The sequence below is a fragment of the Eptatretus burgeri genome, chromosome 15 (genome assembly GCF_056783735.1).
Source record: "Eptatretus burgeri isolate ZD-2024b chromosome 15, Ebu_testis_v1, whole genome shotgun sequence".
Taxonomy (NCBI): Eukaryota; Metazoa; Chordata; class Myxini; order Myxiniformes; family Myxinidae; genus Eptatretus; species Eptatretus burgeri.
Window position 1 is genome coordinate 36,177,864 of NC_140975.1, and position 20,000 is coordinate 36,197,863.

General features: G+C 42.3%; 1 protein-coding gene and 1 long non-coding RNA gene across 10 annotated transcripts in view; both read left to right on the forward strand.

Annotated features, from left to right (window-relative positions):
- EXD2 (exonuclease 3'-5' domain containing 2) overlaps nt 1–20,000 on the forward strand; it is a 108,997-nt gene that overhangs the window by 55,129 nt on the left and 33,868 nt on the right. For 8 of the 9 annotated variants that reach the window (XM_085857608.1, XM_085857615.1, XM_085857613.1 and 5 more), the window contains 4 exons: nt 603–928; nt 3,428–3,554; nt 5,849–5,959; nt 11,939–12,132. In XM_085857608.1, coding sequence (XP_085713734.1) covers nt 603–928; nt 3,428–3,554; nt 5,849–5,959; nt 11,939–12,132 — 758 coding nt within the window. The remainder of the gene's footprint in view (nt 1–602; nt 929–3,427; nt 3,555–5,848; nt 5,960–11,938; nt 12,133–20,000) is intronic. The other variant, XM_085857609.1, reaches the window with a different exon arrangement.
- Nucleotides 12,141–20,000, forward strand: part of LOC147011931 (uncharacterized) — an 8,002-nt gene continuing 142 nt past the window's right edge. The window contains exons 1-2 of the long non-coding RNA XR_015051822.1: nt 12,141–18,219; nt 18,332–20,000. The exon at nt 18,332–20,000 is cut by the window's right edge and continues 142 nt beyond it. This is a non-coding gene — a long non-coding RNA (uncharacterized LOC147011931). The remainder of the gene's footprint in view (nt 18,220–18,331) is intronic.

Below are 20,000 nucleotides of genomic sequence, written 5' to 3' on the forward strand. Positions count from 1 at the left end.
GTCCAGGAACAGATTAATTCACTCCATTATTTCTTATTGGGAAAATAGTTTGGGAATCAAACTTTTTGCAATCCGAACAGCTTCCTGGAACGAATTCAATTCGGATTCTGGGGGCACCACGTACTGGTATATTTCGAACTGTTATATTTTTATTTCAGTAAAAAAAGAAGGTATATACCCACTCGTTACCGTCCGTCTGGCCCCCTCTGCGTTCGCCTTAGGGCCCCCCTGCGGTCGCCTTGCGGGCACCTTGAGGCTACCTTGCGTCTGCCTTGAAAATTCTATGGCCACCGCAGGGACGCCCTAAGGTCACCGTGTGGCATCAAATCAAAAACCGTACGGCACCCCCACGTTTTCGGTCTCCACAATTTCTAAATACGCCGTGCAGCTCCCCAAAAAATAAAAACATTTGTGACTGCTACATTGTGTGACCATGGAAATACTGCGGCCGCCGTATAATTGCTTGTGGCCATAGATTTTGGAGACCCCACGGCCGCCGTGGCAAATGTGACTTAGGCCTTAACAAAGAGAGGTGTAATGTGTTTCAGCTATATTTTGGTGCTTGTGGTGCAATGTGTGAAATGAATGTTCCATTTGTGTAGGTTTCTCACAATGGGTGGACAAGTCCTGTGTCATTGCTGCAGCTTGCGGGTCCACGAGGCTTCTGTGTCATAGTTAGACTGCCACATATCAAAAATGATCTCGTGCAATCTAATGATGGCACACCATCTGACAATTTGCCACTGGACATGAAACCTGACAGTGAGCTGGCAGTCAGGAGCTCACTTCCCACATCCCTGTGTAACCTCCTCGGAGATGACATGGTGCTGAAGACAGGTGTGGGGGTGTGGGAGGATGCTGCCAGGTTGGAAAGAGACTATGGACTCTTGGTGGCAGGCTGCGTGGACCTTCGGCATGTTGCAGTGAGGTGTGGAGCCAAAAGACCGATGGGTGTGGCTTGAAATGGAAAGTGAAAAGATGAAAGTCACTTTGTCATTATGTTCTGTGCTTTTCTCTAATTCCAGCAAAAATGCTGTTTTACCTAATCTGCAAAGTTTGATAAAACTAGAGGTCATAGAACACGTTACCCTCACGCTGTCTTAAGAAAAAAGGATGTGGGTGTGGTTGACGAGTGGAAACTTTGATTGGTCAAGACGATGTAAAATGCCCTATTCTGTCCAAGTACTGCAAAACGGAAGGGTTTTGAAAGTGCCAAAAAGGCGATTTGTGTTCAAGTATATAATTCAATTGAAATAAAATAAAGATTTTAAAGGTCATCGGAAAAAAAAAAAAAATTCTTGAAGTCTAGCACCGTTGATGTAGTCTTATGCACCACCTTATTAAACACATTACATTTGTTTTTCGTGTTTTTGTGTCCTTGAAAACGAGGTTTTCTATTTGGAATGATTTTCAATTTTGTTTGACTGCCAGACAAGATTAAAAAAATTATTTCACTGCTCTGCACATGTGCGATCGGTACAAATTCAGAGCCAAGGTAATGCTGAACTACAGGTTTGTTTTCCGATTCATGTTCTAAATATAACATTCAATTGAAATTAAGTTGTTCCTCAATCATAAACTAACGTTTTGAGATAGAAGGTCAGACAGACAGAAAGTGAACTCTCTCTCTCTCTCTCTCTCTCTCTCTCTCTCTCTCTCTCTCTCTCTCTCTCTCTCTCTCTGTCTCTGTCTCTGTCTCTGTCTCTGTCTCTGTCTGTCTCTGTCTCTGTCTCTGTCTCTGTCTCTGTCTCTGTCTCTGTCTCTGTCTCTGTCTCTGTCTCTGTCTCTGTCTCTCCATCTCTCTGTCTCTCCATGTCTCTGTCTCTGTCTCTGTCTCTGTCTCTGTCTCTCCATCTCTCTGTCTCTGTCTCTCCATCTCTCTGTCTCTGTCTCTGTCTCTCCATCTCTCTGTCTCTGTCTCTGTCTCTCCATCTCTCTGTCTCTGTCTCTGTCTCTCCATCTCTCTGTCTCTGTCTCTGTCTCTCCATCTCTCTGTCTCTGTCTCTGTCTCTCCATCTCTCTGTCTCTGTCTCTGTCTCTCCATCTCTCTGTCTCTGTCTCTGTCTCTCCATCTCTCTGTCTCTGTCTCTGTCTCTCCATCTCTCTGTCTCTGTCTCTGTCTCTCCATCTCTCTGTCTCTGTCTCTGTCTCTCCATCTCTCTGTCTCTGTCTCTCCATCTCTCTGTCTCTGTCTCTCCATCTCTCTCTCTCTCCATCTCTCTCTCTCTCTCCAACCTCTCTCTCTCTCTCCAACCTCTCTCTCTCTCTCCAACCTCTCTCTCTCTCTCTCTCCAACCTCTCTCTCTCTCTCTCTCCAACCTCTCTCTCTCTCTCTCAACCTCTCTCTCTCTCTCTCTCTCCAACCTCTCTCTCTCTCTCTCCAACCTCTCTCTCTCTCTCTCTCTCTCCAATCTCTCTCTCTCTCTCTCTCTCCAACCTCTCTCTCCAACCTCTCTCTCCAACCTCTCTCTCCAACCTCTCTCTCTCTCTCTCTCTCTCTCCAACCTCTCTCTCTCTCTCTCTCTCTCTCCCACCTCTCTCTCTCTCTCTCTCTCCAACCTCTCTCTCTCTCTCTCTCTCCACCCTCTCTCTCTCTCTCTCTCTCTCTCTCTCTCCAACCTCTCTCTCTCTCCTACCTCTCTCTCTCTCCAACCTCTCTCTCTCTCCAACCTCTCTCTCTCTCTCTCTCTCTCCAACCTCTCTCTCTCTCTCTCTCTCTCCAACCTCTCTCTCTCTCTCTCTCTCTCCAACCTCTCTCTCTCTCTCTCTCTCTCTCTCTCTCTCTCCAACCTCTCTCTCTCTCTCTCAATCTCTCTCTCTCTCTCCAACCTCTCTCTCTCTCCAACCTCTCTCTCTCCAACCTCTCTCTCTCTCTCTCCAACCTCTCTCTCTCTCTCCAACCTCTCTCTCTCTCTCTCCAACCTCTCTCTCTCTCTCTCCAACCTCTCTCTCTCTCTCTCTCTCTCCAACCTCTCTCTCTCTCTCTCTCTCTCTCTCTCTCTCTCTCTCTCTCTCTCTCTCTCTCCAACCTCTCTCTCTCTCTCTCTCTCCAACCTCTCTCTCTCTCTCTCTCCAACCTCTCTCTCTCCATCCTCTCTCTCTCTCTCCATCCTCTCTCTCTCCATCCTCTCTCTCTCTCTCTCTCTCTCTCTCTCTGAAAGGTCCATCTAGCAAACCCTCCCCATCAACCTATTTGACAAACCTCGCAAAGAAGTTCAGTCCCTCGAATGTTTTGACCTCCCCATCAGCTGTGGTTGACCATCAGCTGACCTCCCATCAGTTGACCTCCCCCATCCCTTGAGCAAACCATTTGCTTTATGCTCAACCATGCTTTTCGCTTCATGTGTGTGGGGTAATAAAGATTATTGATGCACTGATTGGTCTTTGTTTTTGTTGTGGGAGTCATTACAGTTTGGTGCATTTGCAGGAGGAGACCACAAATTTCTGGGGAAGGCCTGAAATCCTTGGCACAGGATGAACTCGGCATTGTGTTGGATAAAGATCTGGCACTGAGATGCAGCAACTGGGATGCTCCTGAGCTCTCTCCAGAACAGGTAGGATGGCATCATGCTCGTCTGTGAATAAGAGAAACAACAGTTTGAATCGTATAGGCACTGTTCATCCCCCCCCCCCCTCTCATTTTGTCATTATGATGAGTTACAAGGAAATCATTCACATGCAAGAGTGAAAGATCAATAATTGAAGGGAGCAGGAAGCATATTGAATTGATGAATTTTAAAAAGTGATGTTGTTTTACTGCCATCATATCATTTGTGATCTTGAATTTTCTTGAACATTTCTATACATGCCATTCCCCTTAACATACTGGAGTATATCAATCTGTTAACCTCTGTCGTAAAACTCTTTCTTGATCCTCGACTACTGTAGAGAAGTAGCGCACTTAACTTTGAGCTGTCTCGTCTGGGTTTGAGTCTCGGTCTGACTATAAATGTCATATTGGTGCTTCACAGGCAGAGCATTCCATCAGTGTGCCATCTTCAGATGGATGTTAAGATTGGAATCTGTCTTGTAGTATTAGTTGGTTGGTATTATATATCCCCTTCCCCTCCCCTGTCTTCTATTGCATTTATATAGCACTGTCCTTCAAGTCTTTCTTTAATCATCCTTCGCTCTGTCCTCATCCTCATCTCAGAAAATCGGTTTGGTTTCTATTCCAGTCACTCCACCCTGGACTTGCTGTTGCTGAGCTCTCCCAACAGTGTTTGGAGGCCCAAAATTACAGACTGGGGATCAGGGCTGTCTCTCAGGACATGTATCAGGCATTTGACAAAGTCTGGCATCCTTATTTGCTTTCCAAACTCTAGGTGTATGACATCCAAATCTACCTGATCTCATGGCTTGCTGACTTCCTCCATTCTTGTAATCAGCACATCACTCTTAAAGAGATACTCTCATCTCCTCTAATTGTAGATGTTGGAGTGTCCCATTGCAGTGTCATGAGCCGAGTCATGTTCATCATTTTTCATCAACGATCTTTCTAAATCTCGGGAAAACTCCCCTTATCTTTTCATTGATTTAATTATTCCACACTTTGCGTTAATATCCCCTATCCTCAAGATAGGCAGGCACTGGCCTTTTCCTTCTCTGTAGACATTGATAGAAGCATGAGTTGATCAAACATTTGGTATATCATTTTCAATCCTAAAAAAAACCGCTCTCGCTCTCGCTCTCGCTCTCGCTCTCGCTCTCGCTCTCGCTCTCGCTCTCGCTCTCGCTCTCGCTCTCGCTCTCGCTCTCGCTCTCGCTCTCGCTCTTGCTCTCCTCATCCCCTCTCCATCCCCTCTCCATCCCCTCTCCATCCCCTCTCCATCCCCTCTCCATCCCCTCTCCATCCCCTCTCCATCCTCTCTCCATCCTCTCTCCATCCTCTCTCCATCCTCTCTCCATCCTCTCTCCATCCTCTCTCCATCCTTTCTCCACCCTCTCCCTCTCTCTCTGAAAGGTCCATCTAGCAAACCCTCCCCATCAACCTATTTGACAAACCTCGCAAAGTTCAGTCCCGCGAATGTTTTGACCTCCCCATCAGCTGTGGTTGACCATCAGCTGACCTCCCATCATTTGACCTCCCCCATCCCTTGAACAAACCACATGTCAGAGTTGGTTTCCAATTCTAAGGTCATTACGTTAGAGATTTTAGGCAGAATAGAGTTGAACCCAATGGAAGTATTATTTCTGAACCAGAGTCTTGTATATTTGGCAGTTTCTTTACACCAGAAAATAATTGGAAGTTGTTTCTTTTTCGAGACAGTAAACATGGTGGATGAGGCAAAACTTCCCAATCCCCTGACAAAAGAATTCGGAATTCTCCTATCCTCAAGGTTTCTTCCCTGGCCACATTCTTGGAGCTAGAACCCATTATATTGATTGTTGAACAAAACAAATAATATGAGACTTTATATTTACAAGACTTGTCAGTAAAGAGAGCCAATGTACATGGAATATATACGATCACCGAGACCTTTTACTTTAAAAGTTTCAAGTGGAGTGAAAAAACGTTTCAGGTGTCCCTCGTATACAATTGTTGCTTCATCATTGCATTGCATTGTTGGCTCAAAGTAACAGCCTGAGATGCTACCATTACTCTTGCCACGTAATCACTTTTGTCATGCACCTTGAACAGTACAAAATATTTGCTTGGTTGATAATACCTATGCTTCTGATATAAGAGCTGTAGGCATGGAATAATTAATTGATGCAGAAGGGAAGTTGTTTTGTAGAAATGAATTTACCATCCTGTTTATAATTGTTCCTTTGATTATCACTGGTTTTGGTAAAGAAATGTAAATAGTCAGAAATAAACACGTGGTTTGCATTATTTTCCTGGCAGGTGCACTATGCAGCCAAGGATGCCCAGGTCTCCGCATTGCTCTTTCTCAGTCAAATGGATTTACCTCCATTTTCCAAGGAGAAAAGTGATAAAGTCTGCAATGGATCACAAGTATGATGAGTCTTACTTGACAACAGACTTTTTAATACAAATACATTAACTTCTTCTTCTTCTTCTTCTTCTTATTCTTCTTCTTCTTCTTCTTCTTTCGGCTGCTCCCGTTAGGGGTGGCCACAGCGGATCATCCGTATGATCCGCATCGAGATTTGGCACATGTTTTATGCCGGATGCCCTTCCTGACGCAACCCTGGTCGCCTCTTACGACACAGGGATATGGTACACCTATTTTAACCGGGGTATACACCGGCCCAGTATACTGGTACTCATTTCGCCGACCTCGGAAGGATGACAGGCTGAGTCAACCCCCTGGTGTATTTATTCAGTGGCTCAACGGGGCTTGAACTCAGGACCTTTTGGATCCCAAGCCGCTGCCCTAACCACTGCGCCAACACCAGCCTCCAAATACATTAACTTGGAACTCTTTAATAGGCAAATTAACTGCTTCAAATCTCATGTTGCTCTCAACTGTCACATTTTCTGCTCTTTTTATTTATTTGTTACTTGCAAAATCTAAGATTTTGTCAATTTTGGTCAATTTTATACAAAAATTGTCAATTTTGAATACCAGTCAATTTTGGTATTCTGTTTGTCTGTTGGGTCGCCGAAATAGGTGACAATTATTGTCAGTAATTCTGTCTGTTTGTTTGGATGTTTGTTCGTTTGTCATCATCATAATTGGTCGTAAACGTTTGCAGATTTTGACCAAACTCGGGTGGTAGGTCCATCTTATGACCTAGTGCTTTGGAAATTGTGATGGTTGCTAGGGACGCTTTGGTTCCCCAGCAACAGCCGCAAACCTTCAAAATCGGTACGTTCACGCGAAATAAATTCCGAAAGCCATTATCCCACGTAGGCTTATGAAATTTGGCATGCATCATCTACAGGTGATGCTCTACCAAATATATTCCGGTTTTTGTGATATATGGAATAGTTTACCCGCAGCGCCCCCAACAAATGGGGTATGCCCGAAAATTGGCGAAAATTGAAGGCCCCCTAGCGACCGGGTGAGTGCATCGATCCGAATGAAACTTTGCAGGTTCATAGCACGCAATGAGTACTACAACTTTGCCTCAGGACATATTGACCGATATTGCTTAGGTCAGGGGTCAAAGGGCAAAAATCGATAATATGCGAGAGCTGGAGGTGCCTTCGCGCCAAATGCTACTCCTCCTCGGGTTATGGTCAGATGGTCATGAAAATTCACACTAATCATCTGGAATGCATTGTGCACAAACTATCAAGCCGGATTTTCGATTTATATCTTTGTTCACCCACAGCACCCCCTCGAACTTTGGGGATTTCCGATATCAAACCTCATTTTCGGTACTTTTCATTCAAACTGATTCCAAGTAGTTATCAATCAGTAGATGGAACTCGATGAGATTTGGTATGTATAATATTAAGGTGATTCTCTATCCGCTATATGACATCCATTTTTTTTCTCTATCTTGTAGTTTCCAAATGGTAACCCTCTCAACTTGGGTGTCTGAAGGCCATTGAGCATTCCCGCTGAAAATTCAAAGTACACTAGCTCCAAGACGGTTGAACCGAATCTAATGAATCTTTACATGCTTATAGACTGTAATGAGTACTACAACTTTGCTCGTTTGCATAATGACCTATCTCGTAGGTCAGGGGTCAAAGGTCAATAAGTGCATTTTTCGGGCAAAATGACCATTCAAATCCCCCTTGCTCCTACACGGGTTAACTGATATGAATGAAAGTTCATAGGTACAGAGTACTCAATGGGTACTACAACTTTGCTTCAGGACATATTGACCTATCTCGGCTAAGTCAGGGGTCAAAGGTCAATGAGTGCATTGTTCGGGCAAAATGACCATTCAAAGCCCCCTTGCTCATACACGGGTTAACAGATTCGATTGAAATTTCGTAAGTACTTAGTACTAGATTAACTCAGATCAGGGGTCAAAGGTCATCGGATGCTCGGCGACCCATGGCCGCCTACCGGCTTGTCTGTTTGTTTGTCTGTCTGTCAATCGCCTACAGGTCACAATTTAAAACCGATCTTCACAAAACTTCACCAAGTTGCTAAGGTAGTCTCAACTGAGAAGCCTATTGATTTTGAGGTCAGATTTCTAAAATTGGCATTTTTCATCTGATTGATTTTAAAGTTGAACAGGATTTGCAGAGTCCATCACTGAATTGGGAAACCAACTTTTTTTGAGGTCAAAAGGTCAACTCAAGCTCAAACTTCTAAAATCATCAATTTCAATCTGAAAAATAATCAGTTTTCTTCTGATTGACCTGAGCTTTGATTAAGTTTCCTGTTTGTTTATTTTTTGTATACAAAGTCACTGCCTGTGGAAGAGCTCAGCTTATCATCATTGTTCATTTGTACATCCAATGTCTCTTCATTGTACTACTACATTATCAGTATTGTTAAACGACACCTTATTACGTTTTATCATCATCTACTGCACTTGTACATGTGTATCAACAATGAGGAGTTTTTGTTTGTTTGTTTGTTTTGTTTTTTGCCCCCCACCCCCACCCCCACTCCAACCCCAACCAAGCATCAGCCCTGCTAGGGGCTAAAGTTCTGGGTCCTGTCGGTCCATCCATCTGGAGCCTCTATTTGAAAATGACAATGCATTTATTTTGTATTCGGCACATTTTATGCAATACTGTACGATATTGGCGTGAAGCAGGTCAAATGATTTTGGGGTCCGACCAACTTGGAATTTTGGCAATTTTAATATTTCTTATGGGAGATAATAGTACAGGATGATATATACTTTTGGGAACCATTATTTATATACACTTTTCCACCTCACCATCAACACATAACTTTGAATTATTTAATTATTGATTATACACTTTACCATCACTGCTACCGACATAACGACTTGAATTATTTATTAATGAATGGACCTTTTCCATCTACATCACCAACAGACCACCTTGAAATATTTATTTATTTATATACACTTTGGAATCTCCACTATAAATACACAACTTTAAATTTATTTATTTACACTTTACAATCACTGCTATGACATACCACCTTGGATTATTTATTTATTTTCCAGTAAGGGCATCTGGCGTTGCTAGGAAACGCCGGATCCCTTCTCCCACTCTTTCCCTCACTCATCCCACCCACACCCCTGCCTCCTCTGCCACCTCCCACCCCTGCCCCTGCCTCCTCCCACCCCATTTCCCCTCCCTCCAGACTCCTACCCCACCCCTTCACCTCCCACCCAGTGTATTATGCCTTGCCAACTTGAACCAACACGGCAGAGTTTAGAACACGAGGTTTGATTTGACGTTGGATGTTTTTTGTTTTTTTTATATAATTTTTTTAAATAGGGACTTCTTAACATATTTATATTCATATATATATATATATATATATATATATATATATATATATATATATATATATATATATATATATATATATATATATATATACACATACACAGTAATACCTTGACATACGAATGCACTAACTTACGAGTATTCCGAGTTACGAGCCGTTGCTTGGACGATTTTTTGCTTTGTGTTACAAGTCTAGATCCGAGTTACGAGTGGAGCGAGGTTTGAGACGCGCGCAACCAAGCAAGCGAACACCCGCATCTCCCGCCTTTTCACGCATCTCCCGCCACTCACTCGTTCAGTTCTCTTGGTTATCTCGTTGAGTAGGGTCGTTAAGCAATTAATTACAATTAAGGGTCGTTACACTTAATTGTAGCAATTAAGTGTAATAGCAAAGGGAATAAAAAAAAATGTAAAAAAAAAAATTGTGGCAATTAAGTTTAGTGATAAAGTGAATTAAAAAAAAAAATTGTATCAATTACGTTTAGCGATTAACGTGTGATGAGACCTTCAAATCTCCTCCACCGCCACCTCCACCGCCACCTCCACCAGAATCTTCCGTAAGCCGAAGTCGTCTCATCTCCAAGGTAAATACACTTTATAAAACCAGTTTATTTATTTATATTCTATTTTATTAACTTTGTATTATGTTTTGTATTAATAATTTATTATTTATAAATACATTTCTCATTAGGTCATCTCTTCGAGCTTGACCTAATAATATGGGTGTAGATGTCCTTTGATCCGTCCGTCCGTTGCGAAAATGACGATTTTCAAATCCTACCTCCTCCGCCATTTCTCAAGCGATCTTGAATTTCATTGTGGCATATGAATCTATGGGACAATATCTAAATTTTGATCGGGCCAGATTTTCGGTATTCGCTTTCGTTTTCGTGTCACGTGACTTCAAAGTTGGCAAAAAATGCGAAAATGACGATTTTCAAAATATATCTCCTCCTACATTTCTCAAGCAATCTTGAATTTTATTGTGGCATATGAATCTATGGGACAATATCTAAATTTGGTCAGGCCGGATTTTCGATATCCGCTTTCGTTTTCGTGTCACGTGACTTCAAAGTTGGCAAAAAAAATGCGAAAATGACGATTTTCATGCGAAGATGACGATTTTCAAAATCTATCTCCTCCTACATTTCTCAAGCGATCTTGAATTTGATTGTGGCATGTAATTTATGGGACAATATCTAAATTGTCAGGTCGGATTTTCGATATTCGCTTTCGTTTTCGCGTCACGCGACGTCAAAGTTTGCAAAAACTGCCCTACCTTCAGGAGGCTATATATTTTCTCGCAGAGATGACCGTCACTCCTGCACGGGGGTAATTTTTTTTTAAACTACGTAACAAAGAAATTAGGGTGTTTTTCGGGGGGCTGGAACTGATTAATGGTATTTTAATTAATTTCAATTGGGGAAATTGTTTTGATATACGAGCAAACCGAGTTACGAGCTCGGTCACAGAACGAATTAAACTCTTAATACAAGGTATTACTGTATGTGTGTATATATGTATATATGTATATATATATATATATATATATATATATATATATATATATATATATATATATATATATATATATATATATATATATATAAAATATGAAAGCAGATCACAAAGAAAGTGAAAAAGTGATCTCGTTAAAAACTATATACGTATTTGCCGGAAAAAAAAAAATCCTCTTTCGGAAATTGCCATGGCTTGCAAAGGCAGCTTGTGGAGTGTGGCAATCCCACTGGTTAATTATTTTCATTGCACTCAATGAAGTTGCACTTTTGGAACGTTCCTTAAGCTTTTCTACACTCGATATAATCGTCCGAACAGTAGAAAAAGTTAAGTTTAATGCTTTGCTGAAATAAATACACTTGGTGATAATCGATGATTTGTTAAAATTTTCAGATTTCACTCCAGATTTCGACACTTATTTTGTCCGCAAGATCTGATCCTCAAATCCGAAATCATATTTCGATTATATATCGGTACTTAAATTATTCCGTGAGAGTAGATAGTGTTTCCAAGGCAAGGCTTTTTGAGTAGGTTGAATCATTTTTGATTAGGCTGATTCAGCCTACTGAAAAGACCCCTGTGAGGTGAAGTAGGGCTGACCAAGGGTAAGCCTTTCATGAAGGCAAGCCATTAATTATCTTCAAAAGGGGTGTTTAAATTTAACGAAATTCCTAGTTTTCATTCATGCATTCCCTTGGAGTTCCCTTGGTATGCATGCAAAGTTTCAGGCCACTAGGTTTCATGGTTTTGGAGTTATGTTGGAGACACACACACACTGACTGACTGACATGCTGTCATTTATTATGTTTAGATTATTTACACTTGACCATCTTCAGTGCCAACAAGCAACTTTCAATTATTTTTTTGTATACACTTCACCATTACCACTGCTGACGTACAACACCACCTTGAATTATTTATTTATATACCTTTTACCTTTCTACAACATTTATTTATTCTCCCTCCTTCTTTATTGAAATATTTAAACCACACTTGTGCCCATGAGATTGATTATGTCATCGGTTGTACTTCTTCGAAAACCACGTGGATTAGTAATATAAAACAGGAAGTCCAATTTGCAATTTTGTTTTGTCTGTCCCTTATTTTCTTCAGGAAAGCTTTGTGTCGTGGGCCTCGGTTCTGACTCGTTGTGTGGGATTGGTGGATGTCCCATACCGGGGCTTTGCAGAGCCGATTTTCCAGTCTCTCTCACAATGTAGAGGTCGTACTACAACTGGAAGCATTGCAGTCAATCATAAAGATGGCAAAGTCAGAAGAAAGCAGCCTGGATGTGGATATGCTTTGAGGTACAGCTACCATTGTAACACATGACTGCTAACAGTTTGGTGGTGGAGTTTGGTGCTAACATTGGTGGAGCTGAGCCATTGATGAAGCTGCTGCTGAGAAAAAAATTATGGTTTTTTATTTTTATTTTTTTTGGCTACAGAGTCGAGGCTCGTGGAAGAACTAGAACATAGAAAGGATCAGGGCATAACATAATAAAAGTAACAATAGGAAGGGGGAGGGGAGGGCACCAACAGCAGGGACGGGGACAAAATGGAGAGACATGAGGAAATGAAGGGTTGTGGAAGACGCACGGGGTGGACCAAATGGATACAGCTGTAAATTCTCATTCACACAAATGGAAAGGAAAACTGGGGAAGAACAATAAATGAACCAAGACATTTTAAAAGATATTGAAAATAATAATAAATATAACAAGAGCGAGAATTGCTTTGCAATACATGTCCCCTACTGATGTGATATTTTCTAAGCCTAAAAGGGCATTACTGAAAAATTGATGAAACACTCAAACTCAAACTTGTTCTGTAACGTGTCATAATAAAGCCATGTACCAAGTTACAATTGGGTATGTTAAAAGGTTTGGGAAGAAAGTCAGAAAAACTACAGATGGGAGGGACAGACGGAGAGCAAACCTGCCGTCCCCTCCGGTGAAACCGACGGGACTAAAAATTATGAAGGTTGCCAAATTTAAGAGGAGGGTGTACGATGTGCTACATTTGTGTGACTTAGACGAGGGAGTGGGGGCAAACCTAATCATCTGGAAACTCACAAAGAGGTGGGATTGTGGAGGGTTATTTATTAAGGGTCGAAAAGATCATGTGTGTGGATGGGGGAATGACGGAAGATGGTGGTGAACAGCTGCCGAGAAGCCCTGAAGGGAATGCATTGAAGAGATTGAGGGAATTTGTTCCATGGACATTAAAAAGGAGGGATGAATGAATGAAAGTGTAGGTGAGCAGCAAGTCTGGATTTTGGGAGTTTCAATATAAGAGGATTTCTGGCATAGAAGTGTGCCCTGTAGAAGCCTTGGATGGGGGGGGGGGCACAAGGTCAGGTCAGGTATGGGAGTATGTGCCAGAGCAGTGCGTCACTGCGTCCATTTTCTGCCGGTACTCCAGGGGCCTCCGTCTGGCTATCCCCCAGGCTGATGCCTGGCCCATCTCCATCTCCTTGAGATGCCGATCAACCTGCTGCAACCACAAGGCACAAGGTCAACCCAATGGCCTCCTCCACTCACGAGACTCCCTCGCTGAGAGAATCTGGTGAGCAGGATCAGCGCCAGGAAAACGAAAACTGGAAATAAGTCAGAGATGGTACCACCACATCTCGCAGCACTCAGTACCAGAGTACATCAGATCGATCAGTTTTGGTGGCACCCCACAAAGACCAAGAATCCTCCAGAGGGCATCCCGATTCACTGAATCAAATGCTTTACAGAGATCAACAAAGGTTGTGAGCATCTCCTGCCGAAACTCTCGTCTGTGTTCGGTGAGGATCCGAAGAGCAAGGATACGGTCAATCGTTGACCTCTTTGGTGTAAAGCCTGACTGCTCTGGACGCTGGTGCTCAAGCAGATGGTGGCGAACCCTATCAAGAATTATCCGAGCAAAGACCTTGCCCGGCACTGAGAGCAGCGTCACCCCTCGGTAGTTGTTGCAGTCTTGGCGATCACCCTTCCCTTTCCAGAGAGGGACAACACGGCCCCTCTTCCAGTCAGTTGGGATGATACCTGTGTTCCAGGCAGAGCACAGAACTGCATGCAACGACATGAGTGCAGCATTTCTACCAGCCTTGAGAGGTTCAGCATGGATGCCACAGATCCCTGGAGCTTTACCCCATTTCAACCGGTTCACCGCAGCCTGTTTTTCCACAAGCGAAGGTGGACCACAGTTGATTGGAGTGTCAGCAACAGTTATTGTAACACCCCTGATGTCCAACTCGACAGCTGGTGGATCAGCATGGTACAACCGCTCAAAGTAACCGGCCCAGCGGGCCTTCACTTCGGACTCCTCTGTCAAGAGCCTACCACCCTCTGTTCTAACTGCAGTACACCGAGGGATAGGCTTGGAGGAACGCAATGCACGAATTCCCCTGTAAGCATGACGAGAATCACTGGATCACAGGTGATGCTCTTCCCTCACAAATTCCTTGCACAAAGGCCTCCTTGTTCACCCTTAGCACACGTACAGTTTTACGCCTCAGCTCCCTCAACAGCTCAGCTCTGCCATTCAGCCTGGCCCTGCGACTGGTCAATGGTATCCAGTGTCCCTTGAAAGAACAATGACAAATTAATGTGTCCAAGAGTAGCGTCCTAAAGGTTTTGTCGGCTAAAAACAAATAAAAAAAACAACTTCCGATATTTCGTCACGTGCCTTGATTAAGCCAATAGCAAGACCCGTCATAGTGTATTTACCTATTTACGAAATATAATGTATTTACGAATTTACAATACATTAAATGGAATAATCTTTAAATAGTAACGTGAAACTTTAAAGCAAATGTCCGAATATATTTAAATGTTCATGATAGACGCTCTCAAAAAGTTCATGATAGACGTTCGCTATGTGAGACGCTGCTAAAAAAAAAAAAAACTTCCGATATTTCGTCACGTGCCTTGATTAAGCCAATAGCGAAACCCGTCTTAGTGTATTTACGAAATATAGTATATTTACGAAATTACAATACATTAAATGGAATAATCTTTAAATAGTAACGTGAACTTTTCGAAACTTTAAAGCAAAAGTTCATGATAGACGCTCTCAAAAGGCACCCTCAATGCAAGGATGTGTACAAGTGTTTAGTATTTAAGGAGATCCGGATCGTGTATATAAAAGAGCCGAGTCCTAATATAAAGGTTTTGTCTTCACAAGAACAAGAAGAAGAACAACAACAACAACAACGTCGAGCTCTCTTAGAGCAGCGTTCGCTCCGCGGGACGCTGCTAAAAAAAAAAAGTCAAATTAAAGTTGTGCCGCTTACGTTTAGGCTTGGGCGGTGTATAGCCTACGACATGTTCACATCGTTTCTTCTGAAAAAAAATTCCCGTTTCTCTTCCACAAATACGATTTCATCAATTCTTCACTTTATTATTATTAGTTGACTTGCGATGGTGGTGTATAAATCACGGTTATGTGCTCGGTGATGCCTTTTTATTTTTTTTGGTAATCGGCATTTAAATCAAATGATCGATTAAATATGACTTTGTAGTCCCACCTTCGTCATTTAAAATATACCCCCAAGAGGGGAAGATACTCATGAACAAATACCATGAGTCAAGAAAACAAGGACAAATGTGTCCAAGAGCAGCGTCCTAAAGGTTTTGTCGGCGAAAAAAACAAAACAACAACTTCCGATATTTCGTCACGTGCCTTGATTAAGCCAATAGCGAAACCCTTCATAATCTATTTACGATGTATCGTGTATTTACCAAATAAATAATGTATTTACGAAATTACAATACGATAAATGGAATAATCTTTAAATAGTAACGTGAACTTTTCGAAACTTTAAAGCAATTGTCTGAATATATTTAAAAGTTCATGATAGACGCTCTCAAAAGGCACCGTCTATGTGAGGATGTGTACATGTGCTCAGTATTTAAGGAGATCCGGATCTTGTATATATAAGAGCCGAGTCCTCGAGATTAAGGTTTTGTCTTCACAAGAAGAAGAAGAAGAAGAAGAAGAAGAAGAAGAACAACAACAATGCCGAGCTCTCTATGAGCAGCGTTCACTACGCGAGATGCTGCTATAAAATTCTTCTTTGCCCAACGGTGAGTTCCAAGACATCCACCGGCAACATCAAGGACGGCGGTCTTGACGGCATTCCACAACTCTTCAGGACCTCTCAAAGCACCCAGACCCCCAAATCTCCACTCAGCTTGTTCGCAAACTCCTCAGCTGCCCTCTCATCATTGAGCTTGCCAACATCCAGCCGAGGCTGGGATGCTACCTTTCTCCTGGATTTAAGGTGCAACTTAAGAGTTGCTACAATAAGTCGGTGGTCAGTATTGAAGAACTAAGCACTCCGGTAGACCCTGCAGTTCTGGATCATCCTCCAGCGACACTCAACGAGGACCTGGTCTATCTCCTTTGCCACACCGCCAGCATTGGAATACCAAGTCCAGCGATGAGCAAGTCACGTGGTTGAGTTATTGGCGTTCACGGTAGATTAGCGACCCACCACATCACTGAGTTATCCTTGTGCGATGGCCTGTGATTCTCGCCCCCGACCCCAGGTCCGCAACAATATGATTAAATTTAAATGGAAGTTTAAAGGTGCATAAGTGAACAAATTCAGGGTTTTACCACTATTTTCCCCAGTGTCTATTACACAACCACTCTTCACTATTACATTAGTGCTTTGTGCCTGTTGTTTGTGTCCTTTCTAACGTCCTTAAAACAGTCAGTTTCCTGTTTTGAATGATTTTCAATTTTGTTTGACTCCCAGGCAGGCAGACAGAGTAAAATAAAATAAACCTCTTGCCAAAAGGTGACCACGTGTGACTTCTTTAAGGTCACACTGAGGTGAACAGAGCTGCTATCCACCAGGAGTGACTCCTTGAGGAATATCTGCCTACGAGAGATTCCGATGAGAATCGTTTTACAGAGTAACCATGAAAAATATATGTTTGCCTCATAACGTTACCACATGACGTCATAATGTCTCAAGCTTGACATATCTGGAAAGCACTCATCGAGGTGTTCAATTTGAGGTACTACACGATATGGTTCCTAAAACTTGAAAATTTGACCTTGGGGTCAAACATGTTTGACCTTAGGCGCTAACCATGAAGGTCAAGGCCAATCGCCACCAAAAATTAATCAGCTGAGCGCCAGACCATGAACTATATTCCCATGAAGTTTGAAGACGATCCGATCAAAATTACTAAAAAATAAGGGTTTCGTCGACTCCCCTGATTTGCGACAAAGTGACCTTGACCTTCAAAATTTCATGCGCTAAAAGGGACCTCTGATATGCGAAGTTACAAAAATTTCCAATGATAGCTGTGCTCTGCAGAGTGATTTATACGTGATTACAGACAAAAAATAAAAAAACAAAAAAAACATGAAGGTCAATTCCAATCGCCACCAAAAATTAATCAGCTGAGGGCCAGACCATGAACTATATTCCCATGAAGTTTGAAGACGATCCGATCAAAATTACTCAAAAAATAAGGGTTTTGTCGACTCCCCTGATTTGCGACAAAGTGACTTTGACCTTGACCTTCAAAATTTTATGCGCTGAAAGGGACCTCTATAGGCCTCTGATATGTGAAGTTACAAAAATTTCCAATAATAACTGTGCTCTGCAGAATTTTTTATACGTGATTACAGACAAAAAAAAAAATAAAAATAAAAAAAAACAACATACAAGCTGACTAACATATCTTGCAAAAACTTCGTTTTGGCAAGATAAAAAATTATCTCACTCCTCTCTGCCCATGTGTGATCGTGACAAATTCTGAGGCAATATATATGGTAAAAAAAAAATGACAGACTTGACATTCTATTCATATTCCGTATAATGTTCGAAATCTCACATTTCATTTAAATAAGTTGTTCCTTGGCAGACGGATGGACACGAGCCATTTGTTCAACCCCACTTTTTGCTTCGTGTGCATGGATAATTAAATGTATGATAATTGTATCAAAGTAAGTGTAGTACGAAAGTTTTGTGCTCACGTCCGTTGTTTTACACTGTATGCTTTGTTATAATTTACCCTGATTTTCCCTGCAAAACCATTTCAATACCATAGCATCTGGGGACTTTCTCAACTGGGCACAACCCAGGCTTCATACAGAAAGCTGCAAAACCCTACCTATGACAGCTCACACTTACTGCACTGTTGGTACCTTTCCCACTCTACCCCCTTTCATATCAAGGGTCTGTTTTTGCACTTTTCTTCTGGACTGAAGTGATGTTTGCTTTCTTGATTGTATAAGGGAGGTGGCTGAAGGAGAGGACAGACTTAATAGGAAAAATAGAGCTGAAGCAATAATGGTAGAGCAGGATTTGCGAATTATCAGCAGTGATGCCATCCGGGCCCATTGCTGAAGCAGGATCAAAGCTGGACAGAATCCTCTCGGGTGATGACAAATTGTCCAGTCGTCAGATTACATCATGATATGATGGGAACGTAATGGGATGGGTTGTGTACATGCAATTTGGAGGCAGAGTTTAGACATTGTCGTATCTCAGGTGGTCTGCAGTGATGCTGTTTGAGGTGAAGGATGGGATTGAGGGGGAGCATACACCAGAGACTGATTTGTCAAGGTTCGATGACTTGCAGGAAGGAGACTGGTTTGATATCTTTTATCCTGGTTTAGCCTTGAGATCTTCCAAATCTCAAAGCCAGATTCACTGGTAAGTTTTCAAAGTGCATGCTCCTCTTAAAACCTCAATTTGTCAACTTCAACTTTGTTGTTTACTGGTGAGTTTATTATATGGCTATATAAAATGAAATTGAATATGGTAATCAAATGAATAGGTGGGTGTTTCTTAATAAAACTTTTGCTTATTTTACATTTGATTAAAAATAACTTGTAGTGATAAGAAAAAGGTGAAAATGGTCAAATGACTAACTTCAGAATTCTAAATGTATTGTCGTGTCCATGCTGTAAGACTGACCTTGACGGATAGCCAAACAGTTCTACCTTGGAGGCAAACACGTGATCCTTGGAGATGATAGCACGCGCAGGACAGGATGGCAAAAGCACGTACCAGATGTGTTCACCACGATGAAGGACAAAGGCTTGTACTTGAACCCACAACAAATAGACAGACACAAACAATCTTAATAAATAAGGGTTTAATGACATAAATCGGACATTTATAATAGAGATGAATCAAAACCTAGTAATAATGAAATGTGAGGTGAACGAAACCTAACTTTGAGGTGCCTCCACACAGACAGTTACAAAAACGGACAAGGGGAAAAGATAAAACAAAAGAAAAATCCCTCCTTTATTCCAGCACTTAGCTGCGTGTCCAGAAGTGGTCCCTTATGAGCTTGGGTGATCAACCTAGCATCGTCCTATACGGGAAGCTCGCAAAATGGTGTCAAGCCACTCTCTCGGCGGGAAATGTACGGGAGGTAATTTGGGCAGTGATATTCAACACCAGGGCTCAGAAAGCGCTGTGCAGCTTCTTTTCATGATCACACTTTCCGATGCCGCTCCTCTGCAAAATGACACCACCTTCACCGATGGCACAACACGAGGCTCCAAGGCGTGGTCTCACACGATCCAGCCCGAACAGTCAATGCCTCACGTCTTGCTCCATCACGTGGGCAAATCTGCCTCAGCACAAACACGAGAATCGTGCAGCCTTCAACGTGTTGAGGGGAAACCAGAAAAACGAGACCTCCGTCTCCAAGCGCATACCCCACAGAACCTCCCTTCACGCTCCTGTTTCTGTCCCAACTGCCGATCCTGCTTCTATCCTTGTCTCTTCTCTCTCTCACGTCAAACCCCATCCATCATCCACCCCAGGGGCGTGGTCTCGCTAGTTGTCATTCCTGGAGGTGGGGTTTTCGCCTCCTTGGAAATGTCTGGCTCAGTTGTTGTTCTGAGGGCGTGATTCCTTTTTATCGCCACTCTTGAAATACAAAAACAAAAGAGGTCACAGGGGGTAATGACATACTGGGAGAAATTAGCCTTAATCCCTCCCTAATTTTCAGAGCACCGCCCCTCATGCAGTGACACATAACAATTTAAGCTGACAGTTTTCCCAACTTAATTTACATTGAGATGTCTCCTAAACGTCCACTGGCCATGCTACTCTATACAATCTTACCTTTACTATGAAGTTCCTCCATCTACCGCACAAACATAACAGTATCTATGTATCATTGCTATACCAGAGCTGT